Below are 19,065 nucleotides of genomic sequence, written 5' to 3'. Positions count from 1 at the left end.
TTGACTTCACTGTCGCTATAAACCATTACAACCATTACTGTAGATCCATTACAATTTCAAACCGTGGCTCTAAACCTCTGTTATAGAAGTAAAAGGATTGTGGGACTGACAGAAATAATATTTTCCAAGATTTTTTCAGGCTGTACTTCAAACTGAACAAAAACCCGGCAAAAAACCAAAAGCCCGAAATGTACCTTTAATCTCTTTTCTCAATATATCTATTAAACCTACATACAGTATAGCTACAGGAGCACTGAAAAGAGAACTCAGTAAGACCTTCATCCACAAAATAAATGGGAGGGGGGGGGGGGAACAATCCAAAGTCTTTGAGCAGAAGTCATTATCACCACCATCATAATAATCATTGAGAATATAATAACTGAAACATTTTATTAATTTTATTATTATTCGCTCCCTCTTGCTAACCAGTACTTCCCACGTATGGCCAAGAGAACACAATACAATAGAAGGTTTACACAGATTTCCCAAAGTGTTTGTGCGTTCGTTAGGGAGGGAAACAGTGCCATGCTCTTTGGAAACACTGACTGAAGCAAAGAGCCCCCAAGGCTCTAGAAGGGAGCAATGAAAGAGGGAAGTGATTTTACTGAGAGTGTTTGTGACGAGAGAGGACCTGCAGTCAACATCTACAACATCCAGCAAGCTTCACCCCAATGTACAATTCCTCAATATAAATACAGTCCCACATAAATAGGTCTGCCTCTTATTAAAACGAGGAAACAAGCGCCAAAAAAGCAACAAAACAAACAGGACCGAAGGACAGGTAGTAATACTGACCTGATCTAATCAATGTAACTAAGACGACCTGCTTAGTCGAGGTCCGGGTTACACTGGATTAGAGCAGGGGACTCAGGGGGTAATTTTAAGAGAGGGGGCGCTAGTTGAATCGCAGAGACTGAAGCAGTAAAATCAGACGTGAGCGTGTCTTTACATTCTGGAAGCACTGGTGAAACACAAGGGAGAGTGGCGACGGGTGGCTATAGGGAGGAGGTTCGGAAACGAACCGCAGACAGAAGATAGCACACACAGTGTATGGGTGATATGGGAGGCGGCAGCTAGTAGCTCAGTTCATGGTTCGGACTCCGGTCCGAGATGTGATTCGAACAGAGGCGTGGTTTATGGGTGTGGTTTCGGGGAGTCTTTAGATGGGCAGCTGGAACTTCACATCCACTTGGGCCTCTTTGGCCAACGACACAATTTCAGAAAGCTTTACAACCTAGAGAGAGGAGGAATGAAGAAAAGCGGGGAAAGAAGAGTTAGTGACAATAGTAGGTGGTGTACTGGTTCATTCTGTATAATACCATGTATGCAAAATAAACAAATAAATAAATAAATAATTTTTGCATGGTATAAACGTAGCTGTATCTACATTTTTGTCACACTAACGAAGATGCATCAAGGCCTAGCACTAATGTACATGCGTATTTGTAGCAAAATAAGCCACTGTCAACCTGCAAAGAAACTGTTTCCATAAGGTTTCTAATAAGTAAAAGAAATATAAGTCAAATTCTTTTACTTGAAGTTACTTACAACATGATAGGAATTTTTGCCTACACCACTATTAGTTAGTGATAATAAATAGGAGGTGTGTGAATGCAGTTTAGTATACCAGTATATAGTAAGTTAAATAATACCCCCCCCCCCCCCCCCCCTTCCCATGTTGCTGTGGCCGTTAATGATCCGTTCAGCAACACTTTCACCTATCGTAACATGTTTAGGTCCAACACCTACAAGGATACTGTGGCCGTTCATGATCAGATCAGCAACACTCCTCATCATCGCTCATTAAACATACACACAAACCTAATCACCCACTACGGCTCTAGCTCTATCAGGTAGGCACCTCCTTTCCTACGCTGCTGTGGTCGTTTATAAGCCAATCGGCAACACTTCCACTGGGACTGACAAAATCCTACACCTATACATAACCTTCCCATTACCCACTACATCGCAAGCTTGGGCGATCATTTCAAGCCTGTAGACCTACCACAACACACGTAACCTTCACAGTAACTAATATTTTGTTTGACGAACAACATAAATCATAGCATTCTTATTTTGGCCTCTCTTTTTTTGTTGTTTGGGTGTAATTTATTCTGGTTGCCATCGCGTATTTCACTGCATTCTGCTGAGTGTACCTGTTTTCCCTATCAGAGGTCACCAACCCTCATTCTGTAGGTCTACCTCCCTGCAGAACGAGGGTTAGTGACCTCTGCTATGGAGAACATGCGCACTCAGCAGAATGCAGTGAAATGTCCTATAAAAGCCAAAGGAAATTGCACAGAAAACTAACATACACCAAAAAACGCTGAACTAAGAAAGCTGTGATTTATATCTACTCCATTTCAGAGGTCACCAACCCCCATCCTGTAGATCGACTTCCCTGCAGGTTTCACACCAGCTCACCTCTAGCACACCTCATTCTGTTCATCAAGGGCCTTCTAAAGATAATAATTAGAAGGGTCAGGTGAGGTTAATTAGGGTTGAGGCTAAACTCTACAGGAAGATAGATCTTCCAGGGCAAGGCTGGGGACCACTGTTCTAGATGCTTTGTTTGGTGAACCTTTTAACCTGTGACCTGCTGAGCCCTAGAATGGAAAACTGCATTTCCTTTGGCACAGTTGAATAAGGAGAGTTCGGTACACAGAACTGACATAGCGTCCACCTCAAACACTGTTGTCTCCTAATTGAAAAGAAAATCTGGCACGACCAAAACAGAGCAGGAAACGGCCTGATTCCAAAACTCTTTTTATTTACACCCGCAATATGTACATACACCCAGCCCACTAGCCAAAGCCCTAGTCACAGCTGGCAAAAGGGTAATGACATTGGAGAGCAGCTTGTCACCTCCAGGCTCAGCTTTTTCCATGCCAGTGTCCAAAGAAGGGGAGCAACAAAAGCTAACGCTAGCCAACGCTAGCCAACGTTTACCATCTGCTCTCTTCAGGGTCCGCTCCCTCAAAAACAAACACACTAAGCTAAACACACTTCAGAAGGGAAAGAATCAGCTTCCTGGGGAAGCGAGTGGGGGCCAGGCTTAAAGCCAACTGGCTACAATCTCTTCAGCTTGCCAACAGCACATTGCGCTGAGAGGACACAATGAGAGGATAGCTGTACAATCCAGTAAGACCTAAGGAATAATTAATGTTTTGGTTACAGTGTTAAAACTATACTGTAATATGCTGCTTTGTATCGTCCCTGGTGCTAACCAGATTGCAAATAGTTGTGTACATCATGTTTGATGAAAAATTCAAAATACTTACTATTTATACATTAAAGAAAAATCTAACATTTAATTTAATGTTAAATTCCTTGTCTTTGTCCGTTTGTTGTTAATGAAGGTTAAATAACGGCGTACCATCTTAGCAGCCTCGTCTAAGTCATCGCAGGCCAGAATCTTCAGAGGACTTGCAGCGATAAGAGCCTTGGCATCGTCCACTCTCGTTCCTGCAGCACACACCAACAGCAGGGCACAGTGAGAAATCACACACACACATAAGCATAGTACAGCAGGGACAGATGATCAAGTGTTGCTGCAACCATTAGTCCACAGAATTAACAGTGAGGCAATGTAACGCTCTATAATGCTCAAATGACACATCCAGCCATTCCAACAGATGCCAACACATCACAGATGGAACTCTAAAACATGGTGCTGGCAAAGAAAAAAAGGATCTGAAGAGGAAATAACAGTTAGATTGGCTAATTAATCAAATACTACTTGACAAACTGATGGATTGTAGAAATAATCATTAGTCACAGCTCTAGTTGTGCAACACTCATCATGTTCTGTTCACTTTAGCAGCAAAGTGTAATATTTCATCTCCTCATCTGTCCATCAGTTTCTCCAGTCACATTCTGCTCCACTATAATTATATTTTCCCCCTTTATATCTCACCTTGTAACCGTACTACGATAGGAATTTTCAGGTCCAGGTCAGACACAGCCATGATGATACCCTGAGCGATGACGTCACATCTCATAATCCCACCGAAAATGTTCACCAGGATGGCCTGGACCTGTAAGATGGCACCCAAAAACAGTCCAATTAATACACACTCGCTATTGACAGTCAGTTCTGTCCAACACGCGTAATAACTGCCGAGTTACCTTTCTGTCGGATGTGATGAGCTTGAAGGCTTCCGTCACCTGATGTGCTGTGGCTCCGCCTCCAACATCAAGAAAGTTGGCAGGAGTTCCACCATGGAGTTTGATTATGTCCATGGTTGCCATTGCAAGACCGGCCCCATTAACTATGGAAAGATGGAGAGAGATTATTATGTTATATCTCCAACAGGAAAGCTTGTACTCTATTACATAAACTCAATGCTATGTAGAACTGCAGTGCTTTTGGAATTATCTGTAAATATTACTCTATCTAGATGCAGTACAACATGTAGAGATAACAAATCATGGTGTTTCTACTGAAAAACATAAAAGTTAGGGACGTCATGTTTTAATGGATCAGGTATCGGCTATGTTAAACCCAATCCCGTTACGATTCTTTGTTTTTACCGCTGTGTTCCAGCAGAGCTGCTGCCCTCTGCGGCCCATTATTTACAGTTCACAGCAGTGAGGACTGTCGCTAAATGGTGGCTGCAATTGTCTCCGTCTTTGTGTGAGGGATACTTGACTCACCCAGGCATCCAATGGTGCCGTCCAGGCCGATGTAGTTAAGATCTGCTTTTGCCGCTTGTCTGTCTCTGACGTCCTCCTGACTCCAGTCTCGCAGATCAAACACTTTCTGCTGTCTGTATGCAGCGTTGGAGTCAAAGTTGATCTTGGCGTCCATGCACATTACTATAGACAGAAACACAAGGAAAGAAAAGGACTGACCCAAATATGCAACACCTGTTTACAACGGTCAAACACGGGGAATGTAAGGAATCTACTGTGAATTTTAGCAATTAGACCATTTCCAAAGTTATAACCAGTAATAACCAGTGTTATATGACTGATGTCTTTCAAACTTATGGAAAGGTTGTATAAATCATGTATGGTGCACAAGATGCTTTGAATGACCTACAATCCTAATTTCAGGCATGACAAACCCAGTTTAATAAGCAAATATCAGTTATAGCACTGTATCATCACTGAACACTAGTTTTTTTTTTTAATTCATTGATTATAATGCAGAAACCATTATGAATAATTAGCTAAAAGTTTAGCACATTTTGTAGAGTCCCACAGGGTTCTGTTTTAGGATTTGTGAAACTGATGCTACTGAGTAATGTAGTTATGAAAGAAGAACTGAAGTGCAGACCTACACAGAGGATTTAAGGGGTCAATTATGGCTATTTAAGGGCAGATGGGTGCTTCGATTTAGGTCAAGAACAAACCAATGAACACTCTTAAAACTGGTAAAGGAGCAGCACTCACCCTGGAGCAGCGCATTAAGATTAAAATCAGTGGAAAAAGCTGGAGATGGGTTGTGTATTAGCTTACATTCTATTAACAGGGTGGATGCACTAGAGCACTGGCGCTGGACAGTAAGACAAACTCAATTTACAAAATGTCAGTTTTTCTTTCAAGTGCACTCCAGCAGCTAAACAGACACCTTAGCAAGAGCTCAGACTTTCCTCTGGTCAAAACAAGGCTCGGTCCTCTTTAATTCTCATCTATTTTCCATAGATGTCCATAGAATAGTGTATAGATGTGCACGCCCCCCCCCCCCCCCCCCCCCAAAAACAGTGACACTCTGTGCCACTGACGCATGGACTACATGGCACCAAGACGTTGGCATGCAGATACTTTTAGTCCTGTAAGTCCTGTAAACTTAACGGGTGTCCATAACCCTGTTTCCCGTTAAAGGTTGTCCTTTCTTAGGCCACTTTTGGTTTTGGAGATGATCTGACCCAGTCATGTGGCCACCGCAACTGGACCTTGTCCAACTGGCTTAGATTCTTACACTTGCCCATTTTTCCTGCTTCCAACACATGGACTTCAAGAACCGACTGTTCACTTGCTGGTGCCTGAGTTGTAGACCCCACATTTTGACAGGTGCCATTTGAATCAGATAATCAATGTCTTTTACTTCACCAGTCAGTAGTTTTAATGTCATGGCAGATCAGTGTATTTGTGTATGTCTAATGGAGTGTAGGTACCAATGCCAGAAGAGTCCTCCACCATAGGGTTGATCTCCACCATAGACGCATCGTATTTGATGAAGACGTTATAGAGTTTAATCATCATTTCAGCTGCATCTTTAACCAAACCCTCAGGGAAACCCATCTTCTTAGCTACCTGAAGTGAAGGGCAGAATACAAGAACATCTAGAACATCTCTAATTTGACCATTTAGTCAGAAAGTGCTTCAACTTTAAAGACAAAAACAATGAAGAAAATGTAAAAGTAAACCAACTAAAGAGTAAAAGGGAAAAGAAGAATGGAAATCAAGGGGGGGGGGGGGGGGTGTCACACTGACAGTATGTCCAACTCCCAACCCTTACAGAGTAAAATGCTCTCTCTTATTCTCACCTTTACTGCTTGCTCCATTTTAATGCCCTCCACAATGTCAATAGGCTCTTTTACAATGGCGTCCGGATTCTCAGCCGCCACATCCTCAATGTTCACACCCCCTTGAGAGCTGCCAATCAGCACAGGACCCTGAGGACACAGCACAGTAATCATCACCATCAGAGTTGGAATGAAGCAAAACTACAGATGAGCCTCTTGAAGGGAACATTTAGTAACCTTTGAAATGCAACAATCTAGTGCCCTCTGCTGGGTAAATATAGCACTTTCCTTTCTCAAAAAGATCTCTAGCTGTCCATTCAGGTTTGTACATGATGTACCCAAAACTGAAAGCATGAGATGAATGCAAATACAAAGGGGAGCACAAACCCACACCCACAAAAACAGAAAATATGCAGAAAAATAAAAATGAAACAAAATCAAGAATGCATCATTGTATAACTGTGCCATAATTAATTATCAATTGTCAAATACTAATCACAAAGCACAGAAGGCCAGAATGAAAGTCAGAGAGGATTTTAATGAAATATAATATTAAATAATATATGCACTACATTCTGGGTTCAAAAGACTTTGGGAACACATTTTGATATAAATATTTTTTTAGTATGTGTTACGTGAAGCGTTTAATAAAGTAGCAGCAAAATCACTCATCAGAGCGGTCTGGACGTGGTCTTAATATTCAGGTTTACTAAGGTTCTGATACCTGAAACCGAGTTACCAGCTCATATATAGACACAAGCTGGAGTGGAGTGGACTGCGGGAGCGGCTGGCTGCGTGCCCAGTCATCCCTTCCACTGGGTTAGCAGCTGGGTTCTAGTACGGACTGGAGGTCCTTACACAGAACCATAGCCAGGGAAATCCACTGTCAGCTAAAATCCACCCAAATAGCTAGCAACTAAAGCGCAGAGGCCCCGGGAGCCAGATTCCCCTAGTCGCAACTCAAGCTTTAGCTCACCGGGTTTAGCTTTAGCTCTCCAGGTTGCTCAGAATCAAAAGCAGATGTAAACATGACCCACTTTTGGGACCACCCATTCCACATCGAGAGGAGAGCAATACTGGAGAAATATAGCAGACATTTATTAGACTTTAGGAAGATATTCATAGAGCATACCTGGTACATAAAGACTGGGGCACTATGGGTTTACTTAATTAACCTAACAAGAAAGAAAACTATGATTTAGGTTCTCAACGGCTTTAAAATAAAACAGTATCCAATCACATTTGTGAATTCTGATTTGTACAAAAACAATATTTAAAAACCCTAACTGAATTAAACTGCAGGAAAATCTGAGATGATGTACTGAATTGTTTCCCAAAGAAATACCACTCAATCACTGCAAGATCAAAGATTTAGGCCACATGTTAAACTGCATTTCCAACAGTAATCACAGGAGAGCTCTGACCTGGAAGGACCTCTCCATGGTGATAGCAAAGTAGTATTCCCGGCGGGGATAACGGCGCTCGCAGATGAACACCTGGTTACAGATCCGCCCCGCCTCGCCCGTCTGCTTAGTGTATAACTTTTTGCCAATCATTTGTGAGGAGATGTCTCTTGCTTCCTCTGGCCTATGGAGAGGGAGAGATCGTGAAAAACAAGAAAAGAGAGACCAAGATTATATAAAGTTACAGGTGCACATATAAGAGCACCATACAGTGGCAAGCAAATGTCGGGCTCCCCAAAGTCAAATTCTCTATTACTTTGAATAGTTAGGAGAGTAGAAGATGAACTTTCTCTTACATAACTATTACCAAGGCCTTAAATTAGCTTGTTATGGCTACCGCTTGTTCATGATCATTGTTAGAAAAGGTGAGTTTTCTGAATACTCAGTTAACCAAGAACACTTTTAAAGTGAACTGCTAATAGGATTACCAGGTAGGCAAGTCAAAGACCACATCGGCCTGCAAAAGACCCTCAGGAAATTCCTCAGACTCTAAAGTTGTGGTGCACTGTTCTACTGTGCAGCGATACATTTACATTTACAGCATTTCGCTGACGCTCCTATCCAGGGTTACTTGTATTACAGAGGCGGGCCAAAGTAGTGTTAGGAGTCTTGCCCAAGGACTCACTTATTGGTGTAGCGCAGCATAGTCACCCAGACCGGGAATTGAACCCCGGGCTCCCACATGGTGTGGTAGCTCACTGGCAGGTAGTGGTGTTATCTGTTGCGCCACACCAACCACACTGCACCTGCACGAATATGACCTTTATAGAACAGTCGTCAACCTTTTGTGCAACCTCATCAACAAATACAGCGACAGATGTTTTCAGAGGAACATCTAAACAAGCTTGATGCATTTTGTAAACAACAAATGGCAGCAGAATACATCATTTTTGCTCAACTTTTCATTAATGACTATATATATATATATATATATATATATATATATATATATATATATATATATATATAAAAAACAGTGTGTTTGTGCTTAATCTAAAATAGGTAACAAACCTATATCAAACCAAATATCAAAACAGATATTTGAAGCTTAAAAAAGACTTTCTATATATTTGCATGTAACAAACATTAATGACGTGCGAATAGCAGTGTTAAACGACATCTGGTCGCGTTGTAAACAATGCGTAATTCAACCAAATACACTCCAGCTGAAAAACTCTGCACCATCATGTGTCATTTTTAACGAGCCAACAAATAAAAGTTAATCTGAGCTGAAGTCGCTAATGTGGCTCATGTTTTCAAAGATGTAGTGGAAGAATCAAACCTGCCAGATTTGACTTTTTATTGCTCGTCGCTGAGCTCTGTTGGAGGGACCAGAAATGTTAGCTGCCCTCCTGTTACCTGTTCTATAGCCCAGCAAAGTTTTTGAGAAATCCTGAAGACCGGCGAGTGTTCTGTTAAACAGTGCAGGCAGACGAGTGACTGTAAGAAAGGTCAACAGGGAGCCATTCTGGTCACAGCCATGGCGTGTGCATGTGTGTGTGTGTGTGGCTGTGTTTGTGCCGCTGGCGACCTCGTGTGGTGTAAAAGTGTAAAGATGATTATTCCAATCATCCAATTACAATTGCTCAGTGTATCTCTAATTAAAACCTCTTGTTTTTTTCAGGGGGGGGGATATCTAGAAAATAACACCTGGACTACCTCTAGGCTTATCCAGAAGCTTTTGCCATGGCCCTTACAGTTCCCCAACCTAAACATTATCCAAAACCTGTGGAGAGACTTGGATCTGTGGAGCAAGACGAAGCAAAAATTCTAAAGAACTTTTTGTGAGGAGGAATTAATGAAAAAACCCTAAACAAGAACTCTTAGCTGCTACAAAAAGCATTTACCTCGGCAAAAGGGGGTGTTACCAACAATGCAGGGTGCCCCTTTTTGTCATTTTGACTATAAAAGATGGAAATAGAAATACCTTTTATTAATTAAAAAAATACTACTTGCTTGGTTTTTGACTGGGGGTGCCCAAACTTTTGCACATCTCTGTATATCATCCAGTGTTTTCTTTTGATGATCAGTGGGGTGGTGGGAGGGGGTTAAAGTAAAGTAAAGCTCTATAAACACTGTGGAGGTACTCACGAGTACACTATTTTGACTCCCCCTTTCAAGCCTCCCTCGAACGTTCCCTTGCCTCTGCCTCCAGCCAACACCTGTGCCTTCACCACCAGGTCCTTAGAGCCTGTAAAAGGGGAGGGGAGAAGGGAGAGAGGGAAAGAATGAGATTCAACATGACCTCAAGACCACCAGATACAGAACACAGGCACAGTTCACTGATAAATATAACACACATAGTGTCACATAACAAGCAGAGGTCATCTAAGTTAAGGAACTGGGCAACAAGCTTACGCATGCCTGTGAACTGTTCAAAAGGCTTTTACAAACGTCACATATGCTACTAGCTCTTCAAACGAGCAGCGGCATGTTGCTCGGACAAAATGAACAAATACTGCCAAGCCTTTTCACTGCAACACGCCCACGTTATGCTAATCCAAGCACGTTTTAACCAACAGATGGGCCAAAACCAAACGTCTTACGTTCTGTCAAGTAGCAGGAAGAGCGCTCCTCAAATTCTGACACTTAAAACGGACTGCTCAGATGTACATACACCGCTCAGCCACAGCAATAATAATAATAACATTGCTTAACACAAGTGAATACTGTCAAGTTTCTGGTTATAAGGGCAGTTGTCAAAGGGAGGGACCTACAAATGAACAGGAGAAATGGGAACCTGAGCCACTGGAGCTTTTCTATACACTGAATTTAGAGGGGCACAGCTGTAACCCTCTGCTTGCCTACTAATATTCCTAGCTAATATTATTAACACAGTCATTATTAATATGTTAATAAGAACAATAGTAACAATATAAGTAGTTATTAGTAGTAGTGGTAATACTAAAATACTGTCAATATTTCCTTTGTGGCAAAAAAACTACATGTGAAATTGTGAGCTTGCCTTTGCATTATCAGTTCATGTTAATAACAGGCTTTTAAAAGTTTTATAATGTTTCATAATGTTTTAGGGTGGTTTACTGTTATATTGGCTATGCCACAACGCTCATTTTGCAAGCTTGTGTGATCAATGCCCCTTTTACTACCTTAGCAAGCAATAATAAAGCATTTCTAGTTAGTCAAGGCCTTTGCTTCAGTGGTCTAATATGTATTTGTGGTAGGTTATAAGTGGCTATAACCAAAACATACAGCTATGAGCTATCCCTACCTTGTCTTTACACATGCCCTTCACTCCACAAAGAAACAAAATAAACTGAATGAAAGCATTAGCTGCTTGAGCTTTTAGAAAGACGCTGGGGCATTATGGGAAATGTAGTGCCTGTAGTGATTTTGTGTGGGGTGTCCTGCTTTTTTTATGAGACTTAGAGACTTACTATTTGAACAAATTTGATATATATTTATTTTATATATATATATATATATATATATATATATATATATATATATATATATATATATATATTTTTTTTTTTTTTTTTTTTTTTTATCTAATGCAAGAAGTCACATGTCTCATTAAGTGAGGGAGAGGGTTGAGGAGTGAGAAAGTTCAGGTGAGGTCAACCAAGATTGATAGCCCATTAAGAACTTGTGGAACTCCTGCTACTACTGGAGATGTGTGGACAAAACAGAAGCAGGTATTTTTTAAGATTATTTCTAAGAAGCGGTGTGGGGTGGGGGCAGGGTCAGCAAGGCCTGAGGAGGACTCACAAAACAGTAACAGACAGTATTAATTTAATTGGAATTGTGCTTCCATTCGACTGATGGGTATCTGCGACCAAAAAAGCATTTCAGTAATTAGCTAGAGTAGTTTTCTCATTGTGTGAGAGAGTAGTTCTTTGTGTTCAATCTTATCTGCAAAGGGCTGGTGTGGCTGCAGGTTTTTATTCCAAATAAGCTGCAGCACACCTGACTCTATTCATTTAATCAGTTGGTCTCAGTCTTCAAACAACTGATCACAATGTGCTCCTGCTTTGTTGGAATGAGAACCTGCAGCCACATCAGGCCTTTGTGGATAAGATTGGACCAGCCCTGAACAAGAGAGAAGTGTGGGTTTGCTTGTCTGTTCTAAAATACATATAGTGACACATTTCAAGCAGTGTAAGTACAGTGTATGGACAAAGGTATTGGGACAGCTGCTCATTCACTAGGGTATTAATCAGGGTTTATCCTGCTTTTGTTGGACTAACTGTCTCTACTGCTGTCCAAGGAAGAAGGCTTTCTACTAGATGTTGGGAAATTGCTGTGAGGATTTGAACACCCTCAGTGGGGTCAGGACACTGAATGACCACCACCCCACCAGTACTGCATTGAGCACCATCCATCATTTCAGAGAACACAGCTCCACTGCTCCACAGCTCAATGCTGGGGGGCTTTACACTTACCCTCTAGTCCACGCCTGGCGTTAGATATGGTGGCAATAGGTTCATGTTTATCTATAAGGTCTTCAGAGAGTCTCGTTCTTTTAGCAGACATTTGCACATCTGTGTCAGCAATGAGTGCAGCGTCAAAAGCTGATTGCATTCATTTGAAAGGGGTGTCCACAAACATTTGGACATATATTAGCATCCTCACACTCTTATGGTAGGAAGAGTGTGATTACTGAGGCCACAAAATACAGCCCTAGTCAAACATTATTAACTCAAAGGACAAGAGCACAGGTCTGGGTGTTAGTACAGTAGCTCAAGACTAAGGTAATCTTCTAGTCCTAAAACTCATCAACAGTACTGATCAGATGTTTGAGAGCACAACACAACGCTCATTTGCCTATCGATGATTAAACCATAGTGTGACATTGTGGGCCATGTGTGCCGTGCTGAATCATGCAGTACGTCATAATAAAATGCAATGCAAGTACAAAGGTAGAAGCACAGCCAAACAATGCAACAGCCGTCCGTGCCCAAATAAGAGCCTCCCTCATTTTACACAATGCTTAAATACTTAAACGTTGTGCAAATGCCTACCTGCACAATTTTTAATTAGGCTTGCTTCATATTTTAAGCAAGATTACATTTCTTATCAAACCTAAACAATGATCCACCCACCTCTGTGCCACAGGACCTGTTTGCAGAAGGCATCAGGCTTGTTTAGACGCTCCTTTGTAAACCTGACGCTGAATTGAGTGATGAGAACACAGGAAAGAGTTTCCCTGAAGGTCACATAGTGCAGGCATCACTGCACAGTAGAACAGTGCACCACCACTCCAGAGTCTGCTAGGTCTTCAACATGGGTTTAGATTGAACTATTTAGCAATAGCATGAGCAGTTCTTTCTGAAAGTTTTCTCAGTTTTTCAGACCTCAACATAATCTCCACTGTTTCTGTAAACTGCCATTTTAAATAACAGTACAATCTAAGGAAACCGCTACTTGTGTGTGGGGGGGGTTAATGAGAGAGCTCATTATTTGTTATTACTTAACTTCTCAGAGGTACCTGCTTATAGGATCATATCTGAGGAATCAGAGTTTTTATAAAGCTCTGGAAGACTGAATGTTATTGTTACGTTTTCACAATTAATAATTCAAATGGCTGGAATGGACGTTATTGGTTTATATTCAGATGACTTATGTAGTGAGGTTTTAGAGAAGAAGGGATAAAGAATCGCCATCATTTGCATACAAAAGACAATTAATAATAATAATTTTAGTATATATATTTTGTAATGTTCTATTTTACAAAGGTATGATGAAATATAACATTAGTTCATGTTATATAATATTTATATTCACGTGTAATGAATGACAAATGTACAATGAATTAAACGAATTCAATTTGATCAGTTTTTTATATTTATTTTTATATGACAGAAAAAAAAAAAACAAATTAATCTGTTCTCAGCCATTCCTGGTCTACAACTCTACAGCATCATAAATCTAAAGGATTCAAAGCTGCAGGCCAGCCAGTATTAAAGGGTCCACTGACCTTTGCTAATTCAAAAACAGCAATTTAATGTAGTATGTAAACGAGGTCATAAAACAACAAACACCACCTGCTTGGCCTACAGTAGCTTAACTCCACCCATTGTTTTTTGTTTGTTTGTTTAAAAGTCTTTTACATAAATTATGTCTTATATGTCTTAAAGGCACAGTAACAAAAACAGCCTGTTTTACTGAAGGGACTGAAATAGGTTTCTTTTTGATAAAAAAACACAAAACAAAACAAAAAGAAAACCTCATAAACGCCAAAAAGCACAACTGCAGGTTCCAGGATTGTGAAAATCTGTCTGTGTGCCAATTCTGTAAACTCTGAAAAACATCCCCTTTTCCTCTCGACCCTGAGGTTAGTGTCACTTCCTCTTTCATTGACACAGACTAACATATTCACTTACATACAGCATAAACACCAGCCTTAATCAGTTAACAAGGTCTTAAGCTGAAGGTTCCATATACTGTACAGATATTCATTTTTCTACTGAATATTTTGGTCAGGTGGTTAATTTATAATAGCAGTGCGGATTTAGCACTGAAAGGGTCATTATTTAAACACACCCTGTTTTTGTTACTCGGGCGTTCAGACAGATCTATGTTAATGAGCTCTGTCCTTGCTGTAGTAATGGGTCTTGCTCAAAAAAGCAGCCTCCAGAACTTCAGGGTAGTTCAGTATAACTGCTGTTGGAGGCATAAATACAGATGTATAGCCAGATAAAGAGTCTTCTACAGAGTCTTCTCAAGAGACTCCTAAAACTCACTAAAATTCACCAAATTATTTAGGAAAAAGCACAGTAAGAACAACCCCCGCCCCCGCCCCTTTCCACCAGCTCCGCCTTCATTGATTAGCGCAGAGCAAGCAAGCTCACTGGGCAGGTGCTGCATGCTGACAGCTGAGCGAGAGACAGCTACACACACACACACACACACACACACACACACACACACACACACACACACACACACACACACACACACATGCCAGCAGCAAGCTATGTTTAGGCATGAGCGTGTGTGTCAGAACAGTAAACAAGGAAGATCATATGCATGCACACACACACACAGACACACACAAACCCTGGAGACAGCTGATATGTTCTTCCAAACACACTGAATGGAACTGAACTGTGCCGTGAATACACCAAAGCCATGTGGCTACACACAGTGAAAAGCTGCTGACAGCAAGGCTTCAGTTCTCCTGTGGTTGTTTACTGTTTCAACATGAAAGTCCAAAACTTCAACTATGGATAAAAACTCCAGGACTTTCTACTATATCGAGAAAATCTCTTTCTCTCTCGCTCGAAATATATAAAAGATGTGGTGGCCGTAAATAGAATTTAATGCACATTAAAACGATAGACAGATAGATGGATAGACAGATAGATGGATAGATAGATAGGCAGATAGATAGATAGATAGATGGATAGATGGATAGACGGATAGATAGATCGCTGCTGTCCATTGAAAAAACATACGTACACTTTGTAAATAATTATGGATGACTAATAGAAATGCTCTAAATTATCTGGAATGATTTCTTCATCAATTCAAAGTTAAGACCATTACTGCCATCTCCTATGAAGTCACCATTTTACAATTTGCTAGTTCTTATTAAATAAATAAATAAATAAATAAATAAACTAAATAAATACATTTTGTGTATATATATATATATATATATATATATATATATATATATATATATATATATATATATATATATATATACATACACATACATACATACATACATACACACACACACACACACAAGAAAGGAATAAAACAAATGCAAAAAATTCAAGACCATAAAGTCATATTTCAGACAGTATTAAAGGGCCCATATCCTACATTTTCCCTTCAAAAAAAACTTTTGCTGAGCTGCACATAAGTTTTATGTGGTGTTAGATTTTTTTGTTCCATAAAATCTCATTCATTTTTAAACAACCATTTTCCTTTTTTTAATCCATTAAAATCAAACCCCCTTTGAGGCATATCAGATAAATGAGCTCAATCTGATCGGTTCTGATCAGCTGTCCTGAATTACTCAGTATGGGATCATCAGAACTTATGGATTATTTTAAGTGCAAAAATAAAAGCTTAGTGATTTACTGCTTGCAGTGGAGTGGAACACCAGCTCTCGCTCTCTCTGGTCTTACCGATCTGCTTGGCTACGCTGTAGGCCTCCTCAGGTGTGCTGGCCACCAGACCCGCAGGCACGGAGATGCCCGCCTCCTTCAGCAGGCCGATGCTCATGTACTCGTGCAGGGACAGGTTCCTCTGCTGCTGCCACGTAGCCGGTGGAGACAGCTGGTTGCCATGGTTACCCAACAATCCTGAGGTCCCAGCAAGTACCTGACGAGGGAAAAAAAAATAACGACATCAGAGAACTTCGGGACGGCTTCTGTGGAGAAAGACTCACAAAGTCAATACTCTCGGCCTAAACCGGAGGCTGACCATCGAGGTTAGCTGTTTAGAGGAGCTGCAGTGTGCTGGGGGTGAATCTGCAGCGACAGCGGTGGGATGGTCTGGACAAAAACACATGGCCGCAGTTCTGTCCCCAGGCCGGCAGTGATCCAAACATAATATTAGGAGAATCTACCCTTTTCTATCTGATGATTGTAGGAGACTTTTGTAGCTCATGTTTCATTCTTAGCCAAGTGTAAACTGAAAGGTCACATGATCAAATCTCAGTGGGAATGACTGGAAATTTTGGAATTCCTCATGTCCCATGGCAAGTAGATTAATCAACTTTTTTGAGATAGGTACCAATGATAAAACAAGATATCTTGCTGAATTTTAATGCGTTTCTGAAGGAAACAAACAAAATGTAAATATTTTCTATATGCTAAAAAAAAAATCCCCATTATTTGTATTATTTATTATATACATCATATTTAATGGGCAACCACTTTTGCTCACAACGCATATAATGTATTTGATCATTTTTTATTTTAAATTAAGCTACTAAACAGTAATTGCTAAATGCTTTAAAATATGCATAAGTGTCACTGCAGAGACTGTATATTTATGTATACTTATATAATAGTATATAAATGAACTGTAATTTGACCAGGGTGCTCTTTACACACACATAATGTGTAATATATATATATATATATATATACACACATACATACACACACACACACACATATAGGCTAGTATACACACACACACACACACACACACACATACATACATATATATATATGCTAGTAAATGATGCCAGTCTTAAAACCCTGCAGTGTGTCGTTACAGTTACTACTGTTGTTTCTAAAGGACACAATAGGGTCAGCAAAAAAGGTGCAATGCTGACCCTCCGGCCCAGTAACGCTGGCTGAAATTCCAGTCTCTGGGTCGGTGGGTCAGCATTTGGCATTTCTGCTGACCCGTGTCCTCCTGAAACAACAGAGAAGCAGCAGCAGCAGCAGTAACAGTAACAGCTACAGTAACATTACCTCCTCTTAACCGAGTCTGATTCTGAGTCTGTCTGGATTTACTCTGAGAAGAGCAGCTAAATATAACCTCTGAGATTTGGAGGTGTGGAGGTGTGGAGGTTTGGAGGTGTGGAGATTTGGAGGTGTGGAGATTTGGAGGTGTGGAGATATGGAGGTGTGGAGGTTTAGAGGTGTGGAGGTTTAGAGGTGTGGAGATTTGGAGATTTGGAGGTGTGGAGGTTTAGAGGTGTGGAGATTTGGAGATTTGGAGGTGTGGAGGTTTGGAGGTGTGGAGGTTTGGAGATTTGGAGGTGTGGAGATTTGGAGGTGTGGAGGTTTGGAGGTGTGGAGGTTTGGAGGTGTGGAGGTTTGGAGGTGTGGAGATTTGGAGGTGTGGAGGTGTGGAGGTTTGGAGATTTGGAGGTGTGGGGATTTGGAGGTGTGGAGATTTGGAGATTTGGAGGTTTGGAGGTTTGGAGATTTGGAGGTTTGGAGGTGTGGAGATTTGGAGGTGTGGAGGTTTGGAGGTGTGGAGGTTTGGAGGTGTGGAGGTTTGGAGGTTTGGAGGTGTGGGGGTGTGGGGATTTGGAGGTGTGGAGATTTGGAGGTGCGGAGGTGTGGAGATTTGGAGGTGTGGAGATTTGGAGGTTTGGAGGTGTGGAGATTTGGAGGTGTGGAGATTTGGAGGTGTGGGAAGTCTCACTAGACCAGGTTCATTCAGAAGTGGGTGACATCTGTGAACGCTAGCTGGACGGACACACACCCTAGCTAGCGAGCTGCAGTTTTGGGACACTGGGCTCCAGGTTCAGACCTGTTGAATCCTCCATCTGTGTGGAAACACTGTCTGTTAAAGCAGGGAAATGTGTAATGTGTCGTTTCACGGAGGTCGAAATGAGCCGAGCTAAACTAAGCCGGAGGGAAGGAGCTATCTATCATATCTAGCACTAAGCTAAAGCCCAGCTCTGAGCTCTGCCCTTACATCTCCACTAGCTGGCTGGCTAACTCCCAGCTACATGGGAAAAGCCCGTTTCTGGAACCGTACTGAAGCTAAACTGCACTGTAAACACTGAATACCAACTGCTCTTCCTCTCACAGCACAGATAAGCACTGGCCAAATCGGCCTGCAGGCCTATTCACCTGCAGCGACTGCTGTTGACAGGCTGGGGCAGTTAGCTCGGAGCTAACAGGCTAAGTTAATGTCAAATGTGAACCCCCGCTTTTGAGGTCACCTCAAGGGGCTTAACAGAGGCCCAAAGCTCACGAAAGAGACCGGATGTAATCATATAATGCGCGTTTTCCCTGTGCAACCTACCTTAGCTGCCGAACTTAAAGTCGTCCGGGACCCAGAACCCCTCAGCCCAGCGGATAACCGGCCGCAGATCAGGGACGCCGCCATGTTGCTCGTCTGCAGCGCTATGCAGTTGAGCAGCGATCACACCAGAGAACGAGTCTCTTTTTGGATCCGGTTCTTTTCACTAACGCTGGCGGAACCGATTCACAAATCGGTTCACATGAATCGAATGGAAATGGAGCGCTACGTGATGTTTAGGCCTGTAGGCTGTTGCTGGCTTCCTCCTTCATTTAGCTTTCAAACTGTGCTGCACAGTTGTATGCAAAAGTTTGGACACCCTTGACTAAATGACAATATTTACATATTGCATACATATGGCACAAATTACATGGTTTTTTTTTATTTGAGAAGTTTTAAGCACAATGTGTAGCTTTTTTAAACAAATAATAATAATA

At 41.4% G+C, this 19,065-nt stretch overlaps 1 protein-coding gene across 1 annotated transcript; it reads right to left on the bottom strand.

Moving 5' to 3' along the window:
• Positions 1-376: 376 nt before the first annotated feature.
• On the bottom strand, positions 377-18,757 carry sucla2 (succinate-CoA ligase ADP-forming subunit beta). The gene is made up of 11 exons (XM_072683575.1): positions 18,632-18,757; positions 16,039-16,234; positions 10,028-10,127; positions 7,898-8,060; positions 6,495-6,623; positions 6,123-6,261; positions 4,657-4,818; positions 4,129-4,271; positions 3,917-4,037; positions 3,377-3,465; positions 377-1,234 (listed from the first exon to the last, which is right to left on the bottom strand). The coding sequence occupies exons 1-11, from the start codon at positions 18,713-18,715 to the stop codon at positions 1,160-1,162; spliced, it is 1,401 nt and encodes a 466-aa protein (XP_072539676.1). The 5' UTR covers positions 18,716-18,757; the 3' UTR covers positions 377-1,159.
• Between the last annotated feature and the right edge of the window lie 308 nt (positions 18,758-19,065).

Source organism: Salminus brasiliensis, chromosome 7, assembly GCF_030463535.1.
Source record: "Salminus brasiliensis chromosome 7, fSalBra1.hap2, whole genome shotgun sequence".
NCBI lineage: Eukaryota > Metazoa > Chordata > Actinopteri > Characiformes > Bryconidae > Salminus > Salminus brasiliensis.
The sequence above is the reverse complement of the archived record's forward strand: the minus strand, read 5'-3'. Positions and strand labels throughout refer to the sequence as shown.